Source organism: Notolabrus celidotus, chromosome 5 (genome assembly GCF_009762535.1).
Source record: "Notolabrus celidotus isolate fNotCel1 chromosome 5, fNotCel1.pri, whole genome shotgun sequence".
Classification (NCBI taxonomy): Eukaryota; Metazoa; Chordata; class Actinopteri; order Labriformes; family Labridae; genus Notolabrus; species Notolabrus celidotus.
In genome coordinates, this window is record NC_048276.1 from 19,137,160 (window position 1) to 19,163,218 (window position 26,059).

Below are 26,059 nucleotides of genomic sequence, written 5' to 3' on the forward strand. Positions count from 1 at the left end.
TTACAGTGTAATGTTCCTGGTGCGTGTAAATTCCCCCCTTTAACCCTCTTGTTATGTTGCGGGTCAAATTGACCCCTTTTAATGTCTATTTTAGGTAATATATGCTATCCAAACCAGCTATATACAGCATAAAAATCTGGGCAGCATGTGATAGAATTCAAAATTTAAAATAAAACTAACAAAAATCTAAGTCATGTAAAAGCTATTGTATTTAAATTTAGGGATTTCCAATGTACATTAAAACAAGTTTTAACATGAATTTTAATGAAGAACGAGTGAGTTATCCTCATTGAACCATGATCTGTGATAATTAAAGAACACCACTGCACTAAATCTTGATCTAAATTGTTAGTAATGGAGTTAAAAATTACATTAAAAAAATGTGTGTTGGGATTTTTTGTGGTTCTGACACTTAGATAATTGAATATGCCCCGGGTCAAATTGACCCAGGAACATTATTGCTGTTCCAGAGAAACGAACATAACAGGATGCTTAAACCACACTACAAATATTGCTTGATTTAAAAAATAAAAGCTATATTTTCGGATTTTTGTTCTCGCTTATAACAAAAAAAAGAAAAATGTTAAATTGATTTTGTTCTGTTTGCCAGTTGATTTAAACTCATTAATTGGGTAGCGATAGGAACTCCAATAAATGAAAATACTTTCTCTCCTTCTAAAACTGGATACCTTTGTTTTGCTGGACTTGATCATGATACTTTTTGGACTCTCAAGAAAAATCGTTTGTGATTAATCGTTGGTTGCAGCTGACAAAATGCTATCTTCTTTTGTGTGTGGAACCATTCAAGCACTTAAACGTTCGTCCCTACACGGAATGTTTACGGTAACGGACAAAATAATGAGTGGTTACCTGGTTGTCTGTGTAGTATTATCCTATCTGATATTTGTAAAATGGATATATTATCGACATCGGCGCTCTTTGATAAAGTTACTGAGCAACTTAATGAATGTTTTACTGAACAAAGAAACGAGCGGGGCGGACATCAGAGCTTTAATCGTGACTGCTCATCCGGATGATGAATGCATGTTCTTCGCGCCAACGATTGTACGACTGGTTGAATTAAATATCAACGTTCATTTGCTCTGTTTGTCTGAAGGTACGAAGACACTATGCCATTGTTTGCATTAATAACCTTAATATGTAAGTTAAAAAGTCACTGGAGGGATGTGACATTGATAAATAAACGTGTGGCTTGCTGCTTGCTTATGTTGTTAAATTTCATTTAATCCACGTGCTTTTCGCGTCAGCTAACACTACAAAATAATAGAAAATGAACCGCATGACAATAACATGTCCTACCAATGTAGATTATCTTACTTTCAGTGATGTTGCTCTCTTAAACTTTAACCAAACACCACACCGATACAGTAAAATGGTTGCATTTTCATCATCATTGCAGGTGATTGCGTAGGGTTAATACCTGCACATTAAACTGTCGATTGGGCGCTTTGAATTCGTTCTGATTTATATAAAACATATATATTTATAATCAAATGATTCTACAAATTACCAGAGCTGGAAAAAATACTGTTTCTACAGACTAAATCATGGTGTTCCGGCATAATAGCTAGCAAAGAATCAAGTTTTAAGGAACTGTTTGCTGGTGTTGTTCCTTTAGATTTTTTCGAGTAACTGATTCACTTCTCCCTGCCATATAATGTAAGAGACAAGAGAGCCAGCCTGGTATTTTTAAATTTTGTTTGGGGAGGATGTCATACGACTAGCAGAAAGGAAATAAAGAAAAAACAAACTATTAGTGATAAAACAGTTTAATTCACAATATTTTGAATATCTTGACTGCTGCTGGCATTATAATGCATAATGTATTGTATTATATAATTGTCTTTGCCATATTGTATTATGTTATATTACATTATTATTGTAACTACAACTATGGTCATATTACATACCCATATTTATTTTTATTTATTGCTTAATCTGTCATTACCAACCATAATCACACCATGTCAACCTGTCACTACTGAAACATTTTTAATACTGCCTGTAATTACTGCTATTAATCTGAATTCCATTTGTAACATTATTGTATATATCTTAATTGTATTCTCGCTTTATATATCTATTTTTATTTTCACTTATCTTATCTTATTTAATTTTATTTTACTTATTGAAACTTCTTCTTGATTGTACATATGTCTGGGTTGCTGTAACTGAATCCCCCCCCCCCCCCCCCCCCCCCCCCCCGGGGGATCAATAAAGTAATATCCTTTCTTATCTTATCTTAGCAGCCAGCTCTGCTTGGAAATGCAAATCAGTTATGGTAAAAAGGCCAACAGAAGGCATTTTTTTCATTGATCCTTTTAGAGCTTAATAGAGACATCAAGGTATACATATAACTTTAAAGTTAAGGCTTTGACCTATGTCACCAAGGCTTTGTATGCCGAACTGATTTAACTTAGAGGACATTAATAAAACAACTCAAACTTCTACAGCTCTGTTTTTAATTTTAATGCAACTTTACATACTTTAGACAGCCATAACATTACATAGTAAAACTATACCTTTTAAAATCACTAACTTCCATGTTGCGTTTGTAGAGCCTCCTATCAGAATCTACACTTTTTGCTAGTTGTGCCTTTCAGTACTGTTTGGCTAAAGTTTGATTTGTCCTCCTATTGCAATACAGGAAACTACTACAATCAAGGAGCTCTGCGTAAACAAGAACTTCTCAACAGCTGTTCCGTGTTGGGGATACCAGACTCAAGAGTCACCATAATCAACCATAAGTAAGCAGCCATCTGCAGAAGACAGATAACACATAAATTACAACTTATCAGCTGTGCACATGTAATATTTAGTGCGCACATTCAGCTATGGCTTGTAAGAGTTTGCACCGCTGAGTATTTACACTTGTGGGTTAAAAATGTTGGAAATGTACAGTATGTGTTCAGAAACTGAGACTAATTACTAACTAAAAGAAGACTTAATGAACAAGTATTTTGCTACCATCATTTCTGCAGACATATCCTTGTGTGCCTACATGTTGCAGCCCCTCATTCCCCTCACCGCCCCCAGTGTCTATCAGAGCAAATAGAGGGTTGACCATGGATCACACCCATTCACTCTCAAGACAAGAGAGCTGATCTGCCTGATCTGATGTATTACCCCTGTGTCACAAGGGAATAAATTAGTGGTCCTCCAAGAGGCTATGACCTCCCCTGCTGTTGAACGTAAAGTTATCTAAAACATCTCAAACTCCAAGCTTACATTAATGAGTTTGCCCATTAATCCATGTATCTATCTACAGTACCTACATTTATTAGTTTGTCCATGTCTTGAAGGCATCTTGAAACTATAATTAATTCATCTAATTTATTTTATGAGTAAGTTTGAGAATAAGGTTCTCTTTATTTAATTTATCTTGTGATGTGTACTCCAAGCAGCCTCCTTCAATCTTGAGAAATGTAGCCCATGCCAAAATCCACATCATAAGACAGATACGTTTTAAAAGAGACCAACCAGCTAGATTTGTAAAAGAAATACAATATAGAATGGAACATAAAATCAAGACAGTTGACACAAGATTTTGTACAATTAGATTTGTGGCTGACTTGACTGCGAGGCGTGCCGTGCACAATTTTGCTGTTAGTGGGATGGCTGAAGGCCCGCCTCAACTCCACTTCTGTGCCTCTTGCTAGGTTGACTGAAAGTTAAGTTAGCATTTCTCAGGCTTCAAAACTTCCCTTCAGAAAACAATGGGTAACATCACTGAGATTAACTCCATATTTTATACAGTCTGTCGTTTACACTAATAAGCCATCAGTCTGCCTAAGTAGTTAAAATGGATGAGTCAGAATCAACAACAGTCCATTGTACATTAGAAAGACTATAGACCTGGTTATAGCCATTTTGTAGTCTATTAACTGCATAAAATAATTGACCTCTTCATGCAGTTAAAATGATAAATAATCAATATGCAACCCCACACTTATTTGCAGCTGCTTAGTCAGGTCTTCAGAGTCGTCTGGTGGAGTCCAAGCGGCAACCTAAAGCCGCGAGAATTGAAGACAATGCGGAAGTGTTAAAAACTGCAGTTTCTCGAGTGACCACTTGAGGCTTGAAGTACCGGTAACCACATACACATAAATTTAAAAAAGCAAAGAACACCGTAGCTGTCGGCCAGGAGGCTCAAAGTCTGCCTCTTTACCTCACACTAGCCCGACTGAAGTTAGGTTGAGTTCTGTATTTCCAATATGGCTTCCGGCGACGATCGGCTTCAAAACAGGGCTTCAGAAACAGCTGGATGACGTCACAAATACTACATCCATTATGTATACAGTCTATGGTGGAGCCTCATACTTGTATGGTTTAATGTTTTGATCTGTTTGGATTACATATCAAATTGTGTACTGAACTTAACTGAAGTGTTCTGCTTGGTGGAAACGCACCAAAAGTGTCAGTTCAAATGTAATTGATGGAAACTTTTCAGCATGTCTACCATACCTCTATCCCCATAGTTCGCTAATATTTTGCTGTAAAGGAAAATATGACTGATTAGTTCAAAGCAGATTGTCTCACATTCAAATATGGTTGCAGGAACAGGCAGAATGTAACCTTTGTCTTTTATTTTTTATTAATTTAAAGCTGGGGTTGGTAGTCAGATACACTTTTTGTTATACTTGTTAAAAAGGTTCTTTATGTCCTGATGGCAATCAATACATAATGTGTTCTTAAAAAAGAGTGAAAAAAAAGCCGCTTTCTACAGCCAGAGCAAACCTGGGTAAACATCAACCAATCCCTGCCTTTGGGAGCCAAATTATTAAACCAATCAAATTCCGTCCTGCCGTTCTGCCCGCCTCCTGCGCGTACATTTCATGTTTGTTTGTGTTTTTAACTTTCACTATGATAATGTTTTGGTGTTTTCGTACTGCTGAGTGAGACATGAGTTGACGTAGTGCAACTCACGTGCACTCCGGAGCTCCGAGGGGAGGGGGGATAGGGGTTCGACGGAGTCCTGAGGAAATGCTACATTCAAATTCATGCTAGTTTATCGTGACTACAGACTACAAGCAAATACTTGAAAGGATTTTTGATGAGTAAAATTGTGACTGTATGCTGAAAAAACTATAGTTTATGTCCCCATTGAAGGCCTTAAATGATGTTTAGAAACAGCTGTTGTAGAAACAGCAAAGACCAACAAACTTGACTCTTGGACATTGTCCTCACAAGTTCAGCAGTGAGCAAAATAAGAGCAAGAACTTATCACTGTCCAAAGTCTTGTGGAACTTTTCTCCTCTGATGTCTGCTACATTTTGTTTGCTTGTTGATGCAGCTGTAAGACTCTCAGTATCCGGACTCTGGTTGTTGGCAAGGTCAAGTTACAGAGAAAGTAGTGGTAAAAGGTGATGTTAAAAAAGGGGGGCTATCTTTTTTTCCTTTGGATCAACCCTGCAGCTTTCCTTGAAAATGTTTGGAGTTTCTAAGAACTGTGGGGCCGCCTACATGTGAGTCCCTACATGTTGTCTCAGCAGGAGAGCTGTATGAACTCTGGCACTAACCTGGAACTCGCAGTAATAAGCTGGCAGCAGGCCCAGGTTGTCTGCCCCAGAGAACATTGTTGTGTGCGTGCGCGTGTGTGTGTGTCTGTGTGTGTGTGTGTGTTTGTGTGTGTGCGTGTGTGTGTGTGTGTGTGTGTGTGTATGTGTGTGTGTGTGTTTGAAAACGCACTCACACACACACGCACACTTCCTAGTTTTATCATCTTGTGCACACAGAATACAGCTGAACTTTGATCTCAGTGCTGTCTGCACTTCTGCTGAACTGGAGTGTAGCCCATTTTCCTTTTCTGTGTATTCTGTTGTTTGCCCAAAACACACATATCATCAGCACTTTGAGAGCCCCAGCCCCTCTCTCTCTCTCTTTCTCTCTCTCTCTCTATCTATCTATCTATCTATCTATCTCTATCTCTCTCTATCTCTCTTACAACTAGGCTCCCTCCCCCTCTGTTCCAGCCCCTCACCCCCAACCCCTCCTGCCCCTCTTGTCCATGTCTGCTGAAGCCAACTGCCAAGGACTGTGGGATATATTTTGGCAATCCTCTGAGCACAGCTAATGTAGGTCATTCTGAGCTGTTATTCTCTTTGTGTGTCTGTACATGGCTAACCACACTTTGGCTTTGCTACTCACCCTCTCCACTCAAGTATGTGCAGATGGACATCCTGGACTTGACCTCTCCCTGTTTTTCTCACTGACCATTTTATTGCGAAAGAAGAAAGTTTCTCACTTTCAGAACTTAAATAGAGTAGAAACAAAAGCATCGACCGATGTGGGATATTGAGACCAGTATCAATACTGATATTAGCGGGGACTTTGCTGGTCACTGACATGGTGGCCAATTTATTGTATTTCAAGCTAGAATAAGTGGGAACATTATCTGTCTCGGTTTCTGATATGACAACAACCCTCTTCATATCAGCTCCCAACAAGTCCACAACAGCTCCCTCCATTCCGCCATCATTACATCTTTGGACTTAAACTTTGATCCTGCAGCAGTGTTATAGGTGTCCCAATGTGTGATTTCACATTGCGCTACAGCGTTAGGGACACACGAGAACTAAATACACAGACCCCTAAAGTTAGGGGTCTTGTCCACCCTAAAATGATTCTATTTCAGATGACCACCTCTCACCATACATCAACCTGCTTATTACCCGCCTGCCAACTCAAGATATGCATTAGCTGACGTTTAGGTATTGATTTAAAGGTGATTGATTTAGTTTGCATTTTTTCTTTCCACTCAACCAGTCCTGTAACTCTACCAAAGCCCATACTGTGTTGCAGTTTGTGGTTGCTTTGTGTCCGTTTTCTTCAATCTTGATTGATGTCGTTTTCATGCCGATCCTTGTGTGATTTAACTTCCATCGCTGTTTTCCTCCTCTCTCTTCTTTTCTCTGCTGGTGACCGGTCAGCCTTTTACCACCAATCTTAAGTTTGTGCTCTCCAAAATGAATTTAGGGTCATATAAAAAATATCCTCCATGTTGTTTATTAAGGCTGCCGGAAACTAATGTTTTTGCCACATTGTCAACAGGAAGAGGTGAAATCATAAACTTTGTTAATAATCGACTTCTTTACACAAAATGAACCGACATGTTGATGGGATCTTGTTGTCTACATTCAATCATCATCAATCAATCAATCTTTATTTGTATAGCGCCAAATCACAACAAACGTTATCTGAAGACGCTTTTACAAACAGGAGGTCTAGACCACTCCATGTCAAATTTTGAATAAAGACCCAACTTCAAGACAGGATAAGACTCAATCTGACCCCACCTTAATCCATCATGAGCATTGCACATCACAGTATTTAGCTAGTTACAGTGGCGAGGAAAAACTTCCTTTAACAGGCAGAAACCTCAGGCAGAACCAGACTCATGTTAGACAGCCATCTGCCTCGACCGAGTTGGGCCTTGAAAGAGGGATAGAGGGGAGTAAGAGAGAGAGGTGATAGTGATAAGACGAGTAGAAGAAGCTGTTGCCGCTGGAGTCCAGCACGTCCGTATCAGCTGGAGTCCAGAACGTCCGCAGCAGGAGGACGTCTACAGCAGCTCAGAGGGACCTACGAGACAATGGAGCTCAGGGACTCCAGAAAGGTCTATGGTTAGTAACTTTCAATGGGGCAGGCAGAGTTAAAGTAAGTGATGGGGGGTTGGGGGGAAGGGGATGAGATAGGATCCCAGTGTGTCAGTGCGCCAGTTCCCCCGGCAGCCGACAGCAGCATAACTAAAAGCTGGTCCAAGCCTGATCCAGCTCTAACTATAAGCGTTATCAAAAAGGGTCAACCTGACTTATCTTTGTTTTTTGACTTTGACTTTGCCCCTTGCCCAAAGCACACACCTTCCCAGACTGAACATTCTTACTGATTTCCGAAAGGCGAAAGAAAGGACTGTTGAATAATGAACTTTCGAACTTTAAAAAAAAAAAAAAAAAAACATTCCAGAAAGAAGAATGTAACTATGTTCGATTTAAAATGTTATAATGCATGATGTCATCTCGTATGATGTAATTATTATTTTGTGGCATAATAATTAGGGGCCGGTATTGTAGGGGCCATAATGTTGATTTTCTATCTTATTCGTTAACCATGATTATTTCCTTTTTTATTGCTTACTTCATTTCGGGTTTTGGGTTCATGGGTGTGGTTTACCTTTTATCTACCTGTTCAGTTGGGGGCGGGGGTACACACATAGAGGGTGAGTGGGGTTGAGTATTTTTTGTTGATCGTCATTTTCATTGTTTATTTCGATCTTTTTTGATATTGATTTATTTTGAGTGTTTGTTAATAAATAGTGAACCTACTTTGAACTTTGATTTTGATTTAATGGCAAGACGCGAGCACAACCCCATTTAGTCTCTGCGGCACCTTACAAGCTGAGCCGCTTCAAAAGTTTTAAGCCTACTCTTAAAAGTGGAGAGGGTGTCTCCCTCCCGGACCCTGACTGGTAGATAATTCCAAAGGAGAGGGGCATGATAACTGAAGGTTCTACCTCCCATACTAATTTTAGAGATTTTAGGTACGACCAGCAGGCCTGCATGTTGGGCCTTGCTATTCAGTGTGGCCCTTGCTATTCAGAATAAAGAATTGTGGTAATTGGGTTTTGAACAGCTAGTCAAGTATTTGTAATCAAGTAATTAACACAGTCTGTAATGAGTCAGAAAGCTTAGTAATAAGTGGTCCTACAATTATTCCTACATGCACACAGGTTACACAGATCAGCTGTTGAAGTTGAGTCTGTTTGTCCTGCTGATGAACTGTTTCAAGTTATGATTACTGTATTAATAAAAACGACATGGAGTAAATACAAGAATATGTGAAATATGTACTCATTAAACTGACCATAAATACAATATGCAACTATAAAGCATCCAGACTTTTTATGGCTGCACCTCCAACGGCACCTACTTTTTGAGATTGATTTCTTTGGAGGGTAAAATTGAGCTCTGGAATAATCCACAAGGTGTATTCAATACATCAACATGTGTAAAATTGAAATGCTCAGTCAGCTCACAAATTGAATATTCAGTTCGATGACTTTACATTTTCTTTAATTCCTCACTTTGAACTCCTTTGGTTGTATTAATCCACCCAAACATTAGGAATCAGGTATCTGTAGGAGATTCAGGGAAATTTAGATCCAGAGTTAGCTACAGCAGTGTGGGAAACAACTGTTGTACAGACCAACAGAAACAAAACCACTGTTTGTTTGGTTTTCCTACAGACCCATGCTGACTTTAGACGGATAATGTGTAAGACGATAAAAACTGGAGTTTAGTGCAGCTCAAATGCATCATTTACTGAGCTGATCTCCAGAGAAATCTCTGGTGTTTTGAAGGCTTTCATTGTAGTCATCAAAGATAGCACAAAGCCTAAAACAAGCACAGAAGCTATAAAAATGAGCTCCTTGGCTCAGGAACTGAGATTTTTATGTGATGCTATCAAAGAACAAAACAAAGAGCCAATCCTGAGAGTGTGATGGCTCAAAATCTTTGCTTTTATAGTTTGTATGCCGGCTGAGTTAGATGGTCTGTGTTACCAAAACAATAACCAGGAAGTGTGCTTCTTATAATTTTTTTTACCCTAATGCACAAAAATGTTTGAGTTTTTGGCCTCTTGTAGTTTAATGAAGCGATTTCTCTCTATATAATATAATCAATGTAACTCATGCATGTAACGTAAAGAGTACAGAACGTTCCTGTTAATGTTGTCACTGTACTCCACAGGTTGGCAGCAACCTGCTAAGATACACAGCAATGTACTGACAAAGACAGCGTAGAGGAGTGTTAAGCTGCATGTAAATAATGCAGGGTTGAAATAACTGAAAAATGGTGTGAGGGGGGAAATATATTAAATGACTTTTTCGTGAGTGCAGTAAATATGAATACAGTTTTCTTCTAGATTGCTGACAACAAAACTCCAGCAGATACATTGAATTATCCTAATACAAAAAGAGTTACATTAAAAACAAACTTTGAAAAACTTGCCAAAAACAGCATTTCCACAAGTGTCCAGAAGAGGCTGGGTCCAGAATTCAAGAAACTATATACCCGCCCATTAGAAAAACACTATCATTACAGCAAAAATAGACATGTGTACAGCCTGGTTCAAAAGGTTTTGCATCATTAAGGCCACAGCAATCTTGTAGCTGTTAGCAAAGATGCTAAAGGCCCGCTAACACGGCAATTTCGAAGATATTGAGATTATGAGTCTTCCAATGAGAGGCACAGCTGACTTGATTGACAGGCGGGAACACTGTAGCTGTTGGCTAGGAGGCTCAAAGCCAACCTCTTTATGTCACACTGGCTCGACAGCAGCAATATGTCTGCCACCGACGATTGGCTTCAAAACAGCGCTTCAGAAACAGATGGGTGACGTCACGGATCCTACGTCCACATTTTATACAGTTTATGGGCCCGCCTCAACTCTGCCTCTTTGCCTCATGGTAGGTTGACTGAAAGTTAGTTTGAGTCAGCATTTCCAATATGGCAACTGCAGGCAAACATCTTAAAAACTCAGCTTCAGAAACCAATGGGTGACATCACAGAGACTAAGTCGTTGTATTAGACAGTCTATGGTTAGTCCCAGAATGGATGTACATTAAGATGTACAATCTCAGTGTCATGCACTTGACTTTTGTTTTCAAGCTACAGTCTTTGATTGACATCAGATTTCCAGAGTCCAGTGCGAGTTGTGTTTCATGACAACTGATCAATGTGTGAGACTTTTCTCACTCACCACTGTAGCCTGTGAAATAACAGGAATAACACGTGAATTCTGTTTTACAACAGGATTTTCCCTTTAATGCTTACTGAATAGGACAGCTGTGTTGACAGTATCTGGGGCCCCAGTGCATGTTGGGGCCTTTGTGATCAAGCTTGATCTGAGCACGCTCTACTGCCTCCCCACTTGCACCGAGCTGACCTCTGTCTGCTCCCTGGACTGCATTAGAGCTGCTCATTGCACAAATCCAACTGTCCCACTTCTTCATCACATTATCCATCAAACTCAACCCCCTCCCCACATGCACACACACCTCAATTTCTTTCTTTCCTTCTTTCCAGAATATCAGAGTTTAGAAAAAAGTCTTTACTCAGAGAAGCACTAAACACTTTTTAATTGGATTAGTTGTAATTCTCTGCAGGGATGTAAACAAAGAGCTAAGCACCACTTTTTGGAAAGTAAAGCCATATTCATTGCGGTTACACCCTATCTCTACACAAAGTTTAAATATACATCGATCAGAGGGAAAAATAACCAAAGCTGATTTATAGGCACATGGCAGGCCACTGTGAATAGCAGTGAGATGTTCCAGCCTTGCCACTGACCTCTGGCTGTGCTTTTATCCTGGGTGCATTTGTCACAGCACCACACACACACACACACACACACACACACACACACACACACACAAACACACACACACACACACACACACACACACACACACACACACACACACACACACACACACACACACACACACTGGCCTCTGCATAGTCAAACAGTTGATTTTCACATTTAGACACTCCTCCATATATACAGCGTCATTGTGTCACATTAGATGCCCTTTCTCTGCACAGTTCGCTTCAGTGAAAACACCCTAAAGCTTAATTTTCACGAGTGTTTTCCTGGTGTTTTTTTTTTTTTACCTCGACATGGGTGAATATTGGCAAAAAAAAACCTGCAACCACGAATGAATGTGGTTTACAACATGTGTGTGCTGGTGTTGTTACTGTAGTCGTAGCTGCCTTATTACAGTGGGATACTGTGGGCGTTCTGTCAGTCTGCAGTGGCATCTCAGCCATTCCCAGCAGGACACATAATCTGACTGTGTGGACAGAAGTCTGGCAGTTTCACAGGCCTGTGGTCCACGTGACCAGACTAAACAAGCCCTCTCTGACACACACACACACACACACACACACACACACACACACACACACACACACACACACACACACACACACACACACACACACACACACACACACACACAGAATCCCCTTACTGGGCCAAAGTTCAACCACTGCATACAGATGCCTGCAAGCAATTAGACATCATGCAAAGCTACAAAGGGGGAGCCGCAGAGGTTACTTTAGGACATTTTGCTTGGTTGCCATAGCGAAGCTGACAGTCAGCCTACATCCTGCTTGAGAAAGGTCAGGTGTCTTATATCTTTTCTTCATTTTTCCTTTTTTTCAGCCCTCCTCCTTGCAGGCTAGCTGTGTTTTTTTAATCTGCAGGGCAAATGTCTGTAAAGATAAATGAATAAATGCAACAGTGAGAAAGCAATGCAACTTTAAAAACACAGACTGTGCTACAGTGCGGAGAAGATGTGACCTCAGCTTGACTTTTTCACACTAAATATTCATGCAGTTTGGCCAAAGTCTCACAAAAACCCTATTTGAGTTTGTATAAGCTGTCAGTCTGGCAGAAATGAGGACATTAGCTTGTATTTTATTAATTTAAACTGTATTTAACAGAGAGTATGATTCCATTTCAGGGCAGGAGTTGAACAAAACTGTAACACTGTTTTATTTAAGTAGACCTCATTGCTCTGTGTTTTCTTTTCTCTCTCCAGTTTGAATTGCTCTTGTGTACCATTTTTACTTCTCCCAAAAACTGTATGAATACAAAACAAAAGAGTGAACGAGAAAAAGGGGGAAAAAAACATGTGGTTTTGTGTTTTTTGATTTATAATGCTGTTTTTGTCTGGAATTATTTCAGAGCACAAGTTTTTATCTTAATTTTTTCAACTCTGTTTTTTGCTTTTGTCGGATTCCATTTTTTTTAACAATTTTAGTTTGTTTTATTGATTTCAATTTCAGCCAGAGCGCCATGCTGTGCGATGACCTCGCATTGCAGGGGGTTATTATACTTGTCTTCTTTCTCTCTATTATTACACAATAAAACACAAAGTAATCTACTTTAAAATGCCCCAAAGCTCGCCAAACTTGTCAGATCTGGTGAGAAATTTGCAAATTTCATCTCCATGTAAGAAATTAAACTATATTTAGATCTACGTAAATGGTGTGAGGGTTCGCTTAAGGCTCTGATTTTACCATCATAAATTTCTGTTTTTGTTTATCTTTTTTTCCACTATAAAACATTTTGAGCTGCATGTTTCTATGTACAGTATGTTCCTTTATAAATAATGTCAAGTTGAGATGTTTCCCACATGTAAGAATGACAAAAAGTTCATAAGATATCTTTTGAAATGTCTGTTTTATTCAGTGAAAACTACTTCTCTCACACAGCCCCTATGCACCGTGATTGGGTGCTCGTGTAGTGTCACAGCGGTGCATTCACTCCATGACAAACAGTTTCAAACTATCTATGAACCCTCCAACCCTCCGACCCTTCCTCCCCGTGACATACCCAACCCTGCACCCCTCACACCAAAGCCTGACCCTCACATCACTGGCAGCCAATAGATTTGTGACCTAATCCATCACTTCCCTCTGCGAGCTCCACTGTCCTGGCTCATTGTTAAAAAAAGCAAGGGGAGGGGAGCGACTGATGACACACCAGACTATCTGTCTCCATCATGCACTTATATTTACATACAGATGCATACACACGCACACCCATTTGCTTCCCTAAATGTACAGTTACATGTCATTGATGATTATGCTTATGTCACAAAAATAAGACCCCCAAAGTTTGGTGTTTAAAACTGTGGTACAATCTTTTTTCTTCTGTATATTTAATGTTTTGATCATTTATTTTTCAGGATAAACTCCTTGAGATTACTATTACTTTTTTAAGGAGGTCCCAACAGAAACCACATTCACAACATGACATTTGATGACAAATTAATAATATGAAAAAGCACAAACAGACAAAACAAATCAGTGAATGACAAATGTTATAAACACAAGATAGCCCTAATGTTCACTTATGTTAAAAGAAAGAGTGTGAGTGGATCAGTGAGTTTACTAAAGTATAAGTATCAATAGAAATAGAAACATAAAGCAGAGACAACAAACATTCAAACCCTCAGGTCTCTGCTCTTTGAGTGAACTCTACTGGCCTAACTCATCTCTGAGTCTGCCTGATTATTTTTAAACCCCTCTATCTCTCTTTATTGTTTTCTTTTCTGGTTTCATGACTTCAAGGGGAATCTCAGAAAGCTACCCTTTCATATTTGAAACTGAGAATAAAAAAATCTGCCAGCAAGTGAGTACATGCATGTTTAGTAGGCCAAAGCTTGAGCGGGCCAACTGTGATGTTTGATGTATGCTTCATCTGCTCCATGTTTCCTCCAGGCTGTAGTTTCAGATGAACATGATGCTGGGGGCCTTGCAACCCTTAACCCCTGGACTTCCCAGCACTCCCTTGTGTTTGCATTCCTAAACAGCCTTTCTTCAAGTGCAGGGTTAAATCTACACTGTGCACAAGACTATTGCTCTGCACACAGCGTACCTATGTTTGTTTACAACGCTCCTTACTTGAAGTTAAAGCATGAGTGTATTTCATTAATTTGCAGTTGTTGCAATAATACATTAACTGAATGAGGTTCTCTTTCTTTGCATTGCAGAAAACTTCCTGATGATCCCAAAGCAGAGTGGAGCATCTCATTGGTCTCCTCTTTGATTGTGAACCACATAAGAGATAACTCCTTCAACATGGTATGCTCAGACCCATAACAATAAGCAACAACAGTGTAACATTGTACAATATAACTACGTGCTGTGCTGTTACCCAGAATTGTTTCCTTTGAAAGCAGTGGCTTTTCTGTCACTTCCTGTTAGATGTTAACACACTAGCTCCCCACCGCTCTGTGTACAAAAACCATGTGTTGTTGTGTTTTGTTTTTGACCAAATGTTTTGTCACCACAGTCTTCTCGCTCATTGTCCCAGTTTCTCTGTGGTCTGTGTAATAATCTTGTCAGCCGCAGCTTCTTTTGGACCAACCCAGACTGTGCTTTGAGCCTCCCTGAAAACGAGAGGAAATGGTCTCTGCTGCAGAAGAAAGTTTGGATTTGGGTTTCTGTGATTACAGAGAGATTGTAATCTGCCTCATTGTGGTTATGCGCCATTAGCTAATGGGAATGTGGCTAATTTAGAATCAAAGAATTTCCATTCGGTCTCTCTCAAACAGTGTAAAAATAGTCAAACACTCTGGTATAAAGAAAGTGGTGCTGCAAAAGAAACAAAAATAAAGTGATTACATGGAGCTGAGTTCTTAGTACGGTCTGAGCTGATCTTTTTTTCTGATCAAAGATGACAAACAAACACACGTCTCCTCCCATCCTGTCAGGCTCAGCAGAGGAAAATACCTCCTGACCAAAAACTAGGACAGAGTATCATCTCTTCTCTGCTTTTATAAACTCAGCAAAACACTCAGATACAATCAAGTAACAATAATGTACAATGAAAAGTACAAAACCTGATGCCATGCCATTCTTTCACTTTTTATTCATACTTACTTTTTTTTGCATTATTACAAAACAAACTACTACTGAACAGATGCCAGGAGTGATGCAACACAGCTCATGTGTTTTCTGTGGTTAAAGGCACTGTGATAAATTTGTAACTGATTTTGAAATAGTGTCACTCTTGTACTGATGCTCTTCATGACCTACATGATAAAATGAGATTATCAGTGACAAGGCTGGTTATTCTTTAAACTGGATTTTAGAGCAGTGGTCTTATTTTCTTTCTTTTTTTTTATTAGCATTCACAGGATTATACAATAATGGTGACAGATACATATATGAGCGCCTTTTGTAGTGGCATCAACAATGTACATATGATTAGATTTTTTAACAAGGTACAATGATCCTGTTAACCTAAGACAATCTTAAACAAATACAAGTAGAGATATTAGAAAAAACAATAGCTGCATGACCATATTTGTTGATGTCGAACAGACAACATTACAAATAACAATGACAGTGGTCTTATTTTTCACAAGAAAGCTGAGTCAATATCTGACACTGAGGGTGCTCAAAAGAGTCTATGTTCAGGACTTTGCTAATAAAGTTTGGCGGTGGGACGTAAGTTAGCAAGCAGGAGGAGCTTTTTTCTTCTCAAAATAGATTTAATTGTACATAATGTTTGGTGTCATCATGGCTGATGAGAATTAGAAAAAAGCCATAAGTTGTCTCTGCTCTACAAGCAGGGCTTTACTCAGTAAAAGAGCAAAATGACTATGGACAGATGCTTCCATGTGTAAACATTGCTCTTTGAGGATAACAAAATTAAACCATGTGCATTTGTACGTATTCAGACATTAATTGGGACACCGGACCTCACGTACGTCTGCTTAACATTTGCAAGCTAACTAATGGTTATAATTCCGAGTTTATAACGTTTTGTCATTGTTTCACTACAGCTAACAATTTTACCTAGCGACTGATCACTGCATTTCCCCATCACTTGTCATCCTGCAAAAGTTGTCTTTAACCAAGAAGTATCAAAAAGACCTGCATTTTATTCATTTACTTCCACATCAAATGCAAGTAAGAGCCACATCTTTTTGACAGTTGGTGATGGTGCTCATGGGAAATTTAGTCTTCATTCTGGGAAAACGTTCAATTTCCTCCAAAGTTGTCACCAGAATCAACACAACACCAAAACTCTTCACATTGCCTTTGACTTTCAGTTACAAGGGTTACTATCACACCTCAGCAACATTTAGAGTAAGGAATATGTCAAATCCACATCAGTCTATCTCTCTTTCAAAAGATCTTGTATGTGATGTTTACTTGGAACCTTTACATATAAACCCAGTGAAAACTAACTGAGAACATCATAGACAACAGACATCAGGACAAAACAAAGTAAAACACATTACTAGTTAAAAACATAAAAGGCCTCAAATATTTTCTATACGTGTATTTTCCATGTTCATATGTGCTAACCATTCATCCTGTTGCTTTTACGTATAATAAGACAGCAAGAATGAAAGGTTTAAAGTTACTCAGCGAAGAAAATGCCAAGTCTTTATTCCAGCACACTTTCTTTCCCTTTGACCCGCTTTCTTTTCTTCCTTTCCTTCCTTCAGTGTGAAAGCATGCTCACAGAAAAGGCTTTTAAATATCAGTTGTCAGCTGCCAAGCAGCTCCACAGTCAGATACAGAAACCCTTCAACTAATCCACAAAAATGTTCTACTTTTTGAGTGTTGAAATTCACTTTTAGATGCCCTTATTTCAGCTTTTCAACCACACAGTGAGATATTTTGTTGTTTCAGGTGCTGACCTTCGATGGAAGAGGAGTGAGCGGCCATGCCAATCACGTAGCCATCTATAAAGCTGTCAGGTACTGATTTGAACTTTTAAAGGCTTTGCTGTCAAAAATAAATAAAAACAAACTTTCCTTTTTACATTCTTCAACGTAAAGATCCCCTGGGTTATTGTGTGGTGTAAGCATGCACACAACAACCAACCCTCTCCAAAATCATTGAACAGCATCCATGAATATGCAGAGAATTTAGACTCACATCAACATCCATCTCTCCAAATGTTTCCCCACAACAGCACACACACACACACACACACACACACACACACACACACACACACACACACACACACACACACACACACACACACACACACACACAGAGCATGTTTTTCAGAATCGGTCTGTTACATAGCTGAGAGGTCATCCAAACAGAGTCCTCAGAGGCACTCGGCTTTGCTCCCAGAGAGCAGCCGTAAATCCTGTCCCTGAAGTGGTGAGGTGGGAGGGCAGATCTGGTTTTGGAGAGGCCAACCGAGCAAGTTGCATCAGACTGTTGGTTAGAAAAAGTGTTTTGCACAGGGATGTGTATACTCTGCTGTCCCCATACTGCACTCGTGCTTTAATTGTCTACCATGTTAGCCATGGAGTTTCATGGTCATCTGTGAGTCTCATCTGTTGATAAGATGTGAGCCCTCTAAAGTACATCTCATGATTCCCATTAGGCGGCAAGCCAGAGGGGCTGTGCAGTACTTGCACACAGCTCCAGAGTCAAATGGATTGTTCTGAGGTTCAGGTTTTTATCAACATTTTAGCAGGTATTTCATAAGGAAATGCAAGTTTGGGGGAAATCTTGACTGTTTTTCTGATATGACTTGAAGTAAATGAGATGAAAAAGTAGTTATAAAATCCTGTTCTTGATACTTAAAAATATAATCTCTTGTATTCAACACAGCTGGATAAATAACTTAGCTTTGACTGTTACTTCATAGCCTTTCCTGCAGGCATACAGTCATAGACCTCTTCCCCTTGGGTGTTGTAATCAGAGTAAAAAAACAAAAACAATCTTTAATCCCCTTTTTGACAATAATGTATGCATCATTGACGTTTTCAGTGAGTTACATTCTTTCTTTTTCACTTTCAGCCATCTTGCCTCCACTGGACAAGTACCCAACGGTAGGTTCCACACATAGAACATATGCATCCATTTCCTCTCCAGTCTGCATTTTGTCAACCCTGGAAAGTACTGAAAATACCCCATCAGACTTTGTGCGACTGTGTGCTTTGTGAATGAACAGCTCCCTCCTCTGTTGAAAATGGAGGTATGACGCTTGTCTCCTGAACTTCTGGGCCTATAGGTAGAAACTCTAGTGTTTGTATTTTAGAAACAGCAACTGAAAACTCTTTTTTCTTTAGCAAGAGTAATAAGAATATAAGTGCAAGACAATACAAAACTAAAATAAACTGAAAATATTAAGAGCAAATCAACAAAATATAATCCAAAAGAAAATAATTTTAAAATAAAAAGAACATTTTTGGGATGAAGATCGAAATGAATGTTCCTAAATGAGAAACTATTAGTGTTGTCTTTTAATTTCCACCTAGATAGATTTAATTATGCAAATTTGGTTCTACTGAAAGGTCCTCTGATTACCTTTTTTAAACAGAAGTGAAAGGAAAGTAGGACAAAGAGGGGGCGATATGTTACAACAGGCCCCGAGCTCAGTACTTTGCTAGTTTGGTAAACATAAAAGTCCACAGATCACACACACATTAATGTTTGCATAGAAAACACTGTATGAAAGCAGCAGAACAGGGTCTGTGTTATTTATCATATGTGAGATTTCAACTGTTGCCTTATGTTGAACACGTCAACAGCACCACGTCAGCCAGCACACTATCTTTATTCAGGACAAAGGGACTTTGTCCCTGGTTGTCCTCTTTAGTCTGCAGTGAGCCCAGCAGGTGTGTGTCATTATCTACACTCTTGGTTATTTATCACCTTGCGTTTACGCCTCACCTGTTGGGCTGGCCTTGCTGTGGCCTCGAGGAGAGGTGGCAGAGAATTAGGCCCAACGTGATTGTAATAAGCCTCCTCACCTGGCCGAACAGCAAGACTCACTGCACACTACCAGCAAATTTAAGCCTCTCGTGCCTCACAAGCTTATGCTGCATGACTAAGGTTAGAGCTGGAAGTTTTAGCTCCATACAGATAGAGTGTGTGTGTGTGTGTGTGTGTGTGTGTTTGTGTGTGTGTGTGTGTGTGTGTGTGTGTGTGTGTGTGTGTGTGTGTGTGTGTGTGTGTGTGTGTGTGCGCGCACGCACGCTCTGTGATATAATTTAGAACTTCTGAGGATATTCCAAATTCCCTCTAATTAGTCATAATAAACATAGATAGTTCAATAAAATAGACACCGTCACTGTACGTATTGTACACTGAGGGAAATATGTTTTTAAAAGGCATTAGGATAATAGCAGTCCCATTTTTTCAGTATTCATCCATCTTCTCCTTTTGAAACTGAAGTGTAAATTTCATTTCCCTCACACCCTGAATAGAGTTTATGATGTTTATAAGGAGTTTAAAGTTGAGGAAGCAGCATTTTAACTGCTTTTACTGAGACCTTAAGAAAGTTTTTCATGGTACAAAAAGGTGACAGACAAATTCAAAATGCCCCTCTCTTTTCTGACATTGCTAAGTAGCACCTTAACTCCAGCAAAGTAGTGCCAAAGTACTAATCACACTGCCCTGAAAAGAGTTGACAGTGTTTTGTGTAAATGAGGCTCTTTCACAACTAAGCATTTCAAAAAGCAGAATAACCTGAAAGAGTGACCTAGATTACGGTCTGCCCCTTAGGTCAGTGTTTAACATATTAACAGCTAACTGGGTCTCCTTCTGCTCCCCCAGACTGCTGTTTGCTCTCCCTGACGACCGTTGGCCTCTTCAGGAAGTACATCTCCCTCTTGGAGCTTCCCGTCAGCTTGCTGCTGCCTTCGTGTCTCAGCTGTGTGATAGGTTCACAGGGCTACAAGAAAGCCAGAGTAAGCTGGATTTTTAAATGACTATATTTATGACTGTTAAAGGTTTCAAAAAAAGATACAGGAGATACCAGTGCAACACAAGAAGTAGGGCAGGGACACAAACACACGAATAATAACAACAGCACTGAAAGTCAAAGTACAGTTTTTCAATTGAATTCTTACTTTTCTTGGTATTCAAAGTCGCTTGATGTTCAAGGGCCAGTAGCTTTTTTTTTCTTAAGCTATATTTTGGGACATTTTTGCCTTTATTGATAGAACATCTGTAGAGAGACTGCAAAGAGAGAGGGGGGGGGGACATGCAGCAAATGGACGAGGTACATGTGGCGTGCACTTAAACTGCAAGGCCAACTCCCTAAAGGAAACATTCAAACCTTTTTCAGATAAATCCTTTGACCAAGCTAACGTTACTATTCCACGATTCATGGAATTAAGACAACATCTATTTGAAATAGGGCAGGTGTGCTTAGGTTGTTTTTTGGGGGATGTGGTGAGTAACAAGCCTTTTGTCGTGGGGCATTAGCTGGGTGTTGGAAAGACACTAATCTAGATATTATACTCACGTAGTTGTAACTACATTCACACACAAAAATAGGCAGCATGTACAAATCCCCCATGCTCACTTCTTTGTCATTTTCCACTGGCTCATGGTGAGAGGCTCAAATGTTGTCAGTAAGTCATAATGCTGTGTTCGGAATTTAAATTCAGGGAATTGTAGCAATATTGTCTCTTAATCACTCATAATTAAAGAGCATGTCAGCATACAATGGATTGTATGAAAGTTTAAAAACCTTTTGGAGGAAACATTAGCTATTTTTAAGCTATAACAAGGCATTTTACACAGCGAATGCTAATGATAGTATTCAGATACATCCTCGCCACCATCATGTAAAGTATATTTCTTGCATACATAGGACGCCTAACTTCTTGTTGTATTGCAAATCACTGATACTGGTTTTCGGGCCTTCTAACATCTAACACTAATGTCATAATGAAGTAGTTGGTGGCTCATCATAATATGTTGTTTTCATTTCAAATGTGAACTGAAATTGGAACTGAGTAAGTGTAGATAAAACTCTATAAGCGAATGAAACAAACTGTGTTACTGACAAAGACTTAAAGAAGGCATACATATATTGAGCTCTCTCTTAAAAAGACAGATGAGTAAGACAGTGAGGTTTGAAATGATGTCTCATCTGTCATTTAAAGCACTTATTAAACATCAGGCTTTGACCACTGTTGGTTGTTAAATATCCATTGATGTAACCTCTCACACCCTCTTTTTTTTCAGGCAGCTATGTTTTGCCATCGCACTCAGCTCCTGTGGTTTCGTCACCTCTACATCGCCTTCTCCCGGTACATGTTCATAAATACTTTCCAAATAATCCCACAAGGACCAAAGAACCTGAAGATCTATTGACACAAGCAGATACAACTCTATTAGGTTCTCAACTGGCTGTTCAGTTACTATAAGCTTGTGGTTAGACCGAACTAAGAAAATGTCTGCAAATAGCAATATAGTTCTGTTGTGACTGGATTTACTGGAAAATCTATGAGGAACAACAGTACATTGTTTTGCTTATGCAGGAATTAAAATTAGTTTCAGTAACGTTTTCCAGTAGAGAGTAACCTATCAAAAAAAAGTAATAGAACAAAGGATCCCACAATGACCAAATAATCTGAAGATCTACTCAGTTAACTCATTCAACATGCACTGATTGTTACACTCCAATGCAGCCAACGGACTGCCTCAGTACTCTGTGGTAGGAGGGGATTTAGTAGCTGTTTACAAATGTTAGCTGTTTTGCTCACGGGACCAAAGATTTCTTCAATACTATATTTGCTCCAGTATCCTGAATTTTTAGTGTTAAAAACCTTTTTTGAATGAAGCTGACAGTTACTTTAAAGTAAAAGCAACAAAGTTCTTGTGAAAACGCTCTTTATTTTTTCTGTCTTTACACTGTATAGAACAACACCAAGGTTTTAACCTTTTTCATGCAAGTTTTAAAGATTGTTGAAAACACTGTACAGTTTTTCTGATATACTTGATACACCACTGATATACTAGATTAAAGAGTTTGATTTGTGTTAGCAGTTTCAGTCTGTTTCTTTCAGCTGTGTCTCTGTTGGAGGACATGTCACAACATGTTGTTTAGACATGTCTCTGATGGTCTTGTGAGCTAGCACACTTTTTTCCCAGTTTTGCCCATCAATCTTCTCCACTGTGATGCTGCGGATGGTACCTGGATCCAAACAATGTGGAGCAACACCTGGGGAGAGGAAAAACAGCTTATCAATTTTCATAGAATCAAAAAGTAATAGTCCCAGGAAAAGGTGAACTCACTTTATGACCCATCAATAAGTCTTAAGAGAATGGACTATTTTAAAGGAGGCTAAACTGACTTTTGTTAACTGACACCAAAGTTTGTATAATGTATTTTGATGTAACCTCATCAAGAAAAGCAAATAAAATATAAGTTTAAAAAAAAAGAGTAATAGTCCCTGGGAATTTCCCCTTACACCTTTGCTTTAGAGGTAATATGATGCCAAATGTTAAGATGCATTTGTAGTTTTCTAATATCACTTTTATTTATCATTATCTGTTTAACTCCCACTCTGAAAATACCATTAGTTTTTTTTAGAAACACAATAACACAAGGCATAAAAGAGCAAACTTAGTGAAGAAACACAACAACCACAGTTTATGGTAAACACGATGAAGTGATGAAATCTGTTTACAACACATGAAGATAGTGTTACTGACTTGTGTCACTAGTGAGCGAACTTACCGTACCCATCAGGGTTGGAGCGTGGGGAGTAGAAACTTTGAACCCCACAGGTTTTACAGAAGGTATGTTGAGCAATGTGAGTGTTAAATGTGTACGTGGTCAGATTTTCCAACCCCTGGAAAGGAAAAATTACATCAAATGATTCACTTAAAACGCTCTTGTGATTTCAAGGTCATATAAAAAAAAATTTAAAAGTTGCTTGATTTTCATTTACCTGTAAGATTTTTAAGTTACTCTTTGGCACAATGAAGTGATGGTTCTGTTTCTTTGTACAAACACTGCAGCTGGGGAAAAAAAACATCAATTAGTTAATTCCTTTACATACAACAAAATAAGCTGAAGCTAGCCTGGAAATTTATATTTTTATACCAAAGCTTAAAATGTTGTGTGCCTTCCAGTATTTTTTTCTCTTTTGGCTGACTACCAATTAGGAAATTAGAATTTCTGATTCTGAAGTTAAATCCTTTCTCACACAGCTTTTGTCTCTTTGTGGTTGAAACATTTACTATTTGGAAATGAGAATTGATTTAAATTTAATAATACATACTTGCATTCAAAAACATGGATGTCTGGGGAACTCCAGACTTCAAATCTAACAGCCCCACAGTGGCAGCCTCCTGTATGTTTGACAAGATCCATGCTGTAAGAACAAGAACAAAAAAATACTCAGCATTGTAATTAATATAAATGTTGATAGGGGAGTATTTGGGGGACTGTAAGCCTCACCTTAGAAACCCTTTAATTCCAACAAAGTCAACAACATGGGTTGAGTATCTCTCTCAGTAAAGTAGTCAAACCCGTTTGACTTGTTATTGTATAACCAGTTGACATAGAACTGATCACCCTCTTCAAAACAGCTCTGATCACCCTGCCGAAGAAAGCACAGTATCAAAAGTCAAAGTCCATCACAGATAACACTTGCATTAACATTCAAAGCTTCTCCCCTACTAATGCTTTTGACCCATTCAGAGCTATAAAAGTGTTTTTGAATTATCACAGGTCTTTACCTCTAAGACATGTTTGTTTCTTTTCATGTGTTGATAGATTCAACTGCCTTAGCGCTCAGCTAAGTCTTTGTCTCAGTCGATAGAGATTGTTTTTCCTGGAACACTGAGTCAAGCCATCATTATTCCAAGTAAGGGGCAGGGCAAAGTACAGACTTGCACAAACACATTCCTCAGAGGCTGAACTAGTTCAGCCAGACACCCAGCTCTGTGTTGGAAAGTACTGGCTGCTGCATCATGGGGTGGGTGTCATATGACAGCGTGCTGGAGGGGTGAGGAAAGGGAGTGTCGTGACCCAAATACATGAATAAGGACTCTATGAACTGTATTATATCTATGACCCCAAAATAGTATCCAAGGAGGTTAAGGACCATCATCTGAGCTTTTGCCTTTTGATTCAACCTAGTTCACATTATCACAGTGTAATAAAACTGCTCTGTGCCACATTTTACAATACAGAATCTTCTGTTCTGTCCATCTTGTTTTTGTACGGAGACCCCTGACTTATACATCAGTATATTTAATCAGTAGTAACATAAGTGAAAAATCATTATGCCTAATGGAAATGCTTGCTTGAATTTCTTCAACAAACATAACCTGCTTTACTTCAATGAACTTTCTAGCATCACCTAGGTGCTAACGTCATGTCAATAAAAAGGAGTCATGCTTACCAGAACAAGAACAAGCCCTGCCTGTGACGTGACATAAAATTAATAATATCTTATCAATATGGCATGTGATAAACTACTCAAAGTGTTACCAGGGAAGGTTGAAACCAATCTGAAACGTGCATAACGTCTACATTACAATCTAAAAACCTGATTCAGTCTTAGCACTGTAAAATAACATGTTAACAAGGCCAGAACAAGATTATATTTTGTCATGTAAGTGAACAAAATGTTTAGTGACTTTGTGGTGTCTTGTCAAATCTACTCTCAAAACAGCTTGTAAGTGTAACGGTTAGGCAAACGTTTACACATGCATTAAACCACAACACCTAGATTAAAATAAGGCCATTTGACATCGGCCAAATTAATTTAGGTCAATGAATGGAGGCCTACATATGAAACAATATATCCATGGGCTACCCAAATATGGTCTCTGTAGTTGGCAACATCACTTTCTACATTAAGGTTATGACCATACAGCCATCTAGTTATGACTGCAAGAAAACCAGAATCAATCTTATCAGGCTAGCTATATAGAATCAGTGTGAAGGATGGCAACATTTGATGAGTGTGTTCTTTATAAAGATAGTGTGCGTAAAAAGAGACTTGATGTGGATAGAGAGTGAAGGAGGAAAAAGGAGGTCAGTTAGCATGGCTGGTCCTTTCGTCAAGTAGGCTACTTAGCCCTGCTGTCACAACAGCTGGGTGCACATGTTTACTGAGCATGTTTCCATCTGCCACGGACACGTTCGCAGGGAGTCAGCCGACTTCCAAACTGATCACGACCCCTCCACATGTCCCATTAATGCATTGTTATCAGGACCGGATGCGCTCTTTTTGCAAAAAAAACAAGGATGGTATTGAATCTTGTGGATAATTATGGAGATTCAATTGTACTGTAAGACGAAGGTTGCATTGTCATCAAGGGGAAAGCTGACATAAAGCGACAAGACTCTAGATTCTGAGTGTTGTATAATTCAACGAAACCTTGTTATAAAATCTAACTCATAAACGCAATACAGCAATTAAACATTACTCACTGTAACACGGCAACCAATCAGTGGCCAAACAAACAATCCCTTTAACCAATCAGATGCTCGGAGAAGGTTCCTGTTGCTACCATGTTCCAGAACATTCTGAAGGCACTGTGAAGTGAGGTATTCATCCGCGGCGTAGGATATGTCGAGATATTATCTCTACGCCTATTTATTCAAGACAAACTAATGAGTTTATGAGTGAATATATATATATATGTAACTGTACAATGAAATATCGTCAGTATATGAACTTTATGTTGAAATAGTGTACTTCGGAGCAGAAGGAACTACTTTC

The 26,059-nt window shown here is 39.0% G+C and overlaps 2 protein-coding genes across 3 annotated transcripts; one reads left to right on the forward strand and one right to left on the reverse strand.

Annotated features, from left to right (window-relative positions):
* The first annotated feature begins 816 nt into the window (after positions 1-816).
* Positions 817-22,360, forward strand: pigl (phosphatidylinositol glycan anchor biosynthesis, class L). Its single transcript, XM_034683016.1, has 7 exons — positions 817-1,117; positions 2,669-2,768; positions 14,582-14,672; positions 17,241-17,308; positions 18,375-18,406; positions 20,136-20,269; positions 21,558-22,360. Exons 1-7 carry the CDS (start codon positions 835-837, stop codon positions 21,684-21,686), a joined length of 837 nt encoding a protein of 278 aa, XP_034538907.1. The 5' UTR covers positions 817-834; the 3' UTR covers positions 21,687-22,360.
* Positions 22,189-25,891, reverse strand: cenpv (centromere protein V). Of its 2 annotated transcripts, none has more exons than XM_034683017.1 (6): positions 25,768-25,891; positions 23,782-23,923; positions 23,603-23,695; positions 23,270-23,339; positions 23,056-23,170; positions 22,189-22,536 (listed from the first exon to the last, which is right to left on the reverse strand). In XM_034683017.1, exons 3-6 carry the CDS (start codon positions 23,692-23,694, stop codon positions 22,364-22,366), a joined length of 450 nt encoding a protein of 149 aa, XP_034538908.1. In that variant the 5' UTR covers position 23,695; positions 23,782-23,923; positions 25,768-25,891; the 3' UTR covers positions 22,189-22,363. The 2 variants fall into 2 exon arrangements, with proteins under 2 accessions (XP_034538908.1, XP_034538910.1); XM_034683019.1 differs by lacking the exon at positions 25,768-25,891 and adding an exon at positions 24,063-24,323.
* Positions 25,892-26,059: the final 168 nt, after the last annotated feature.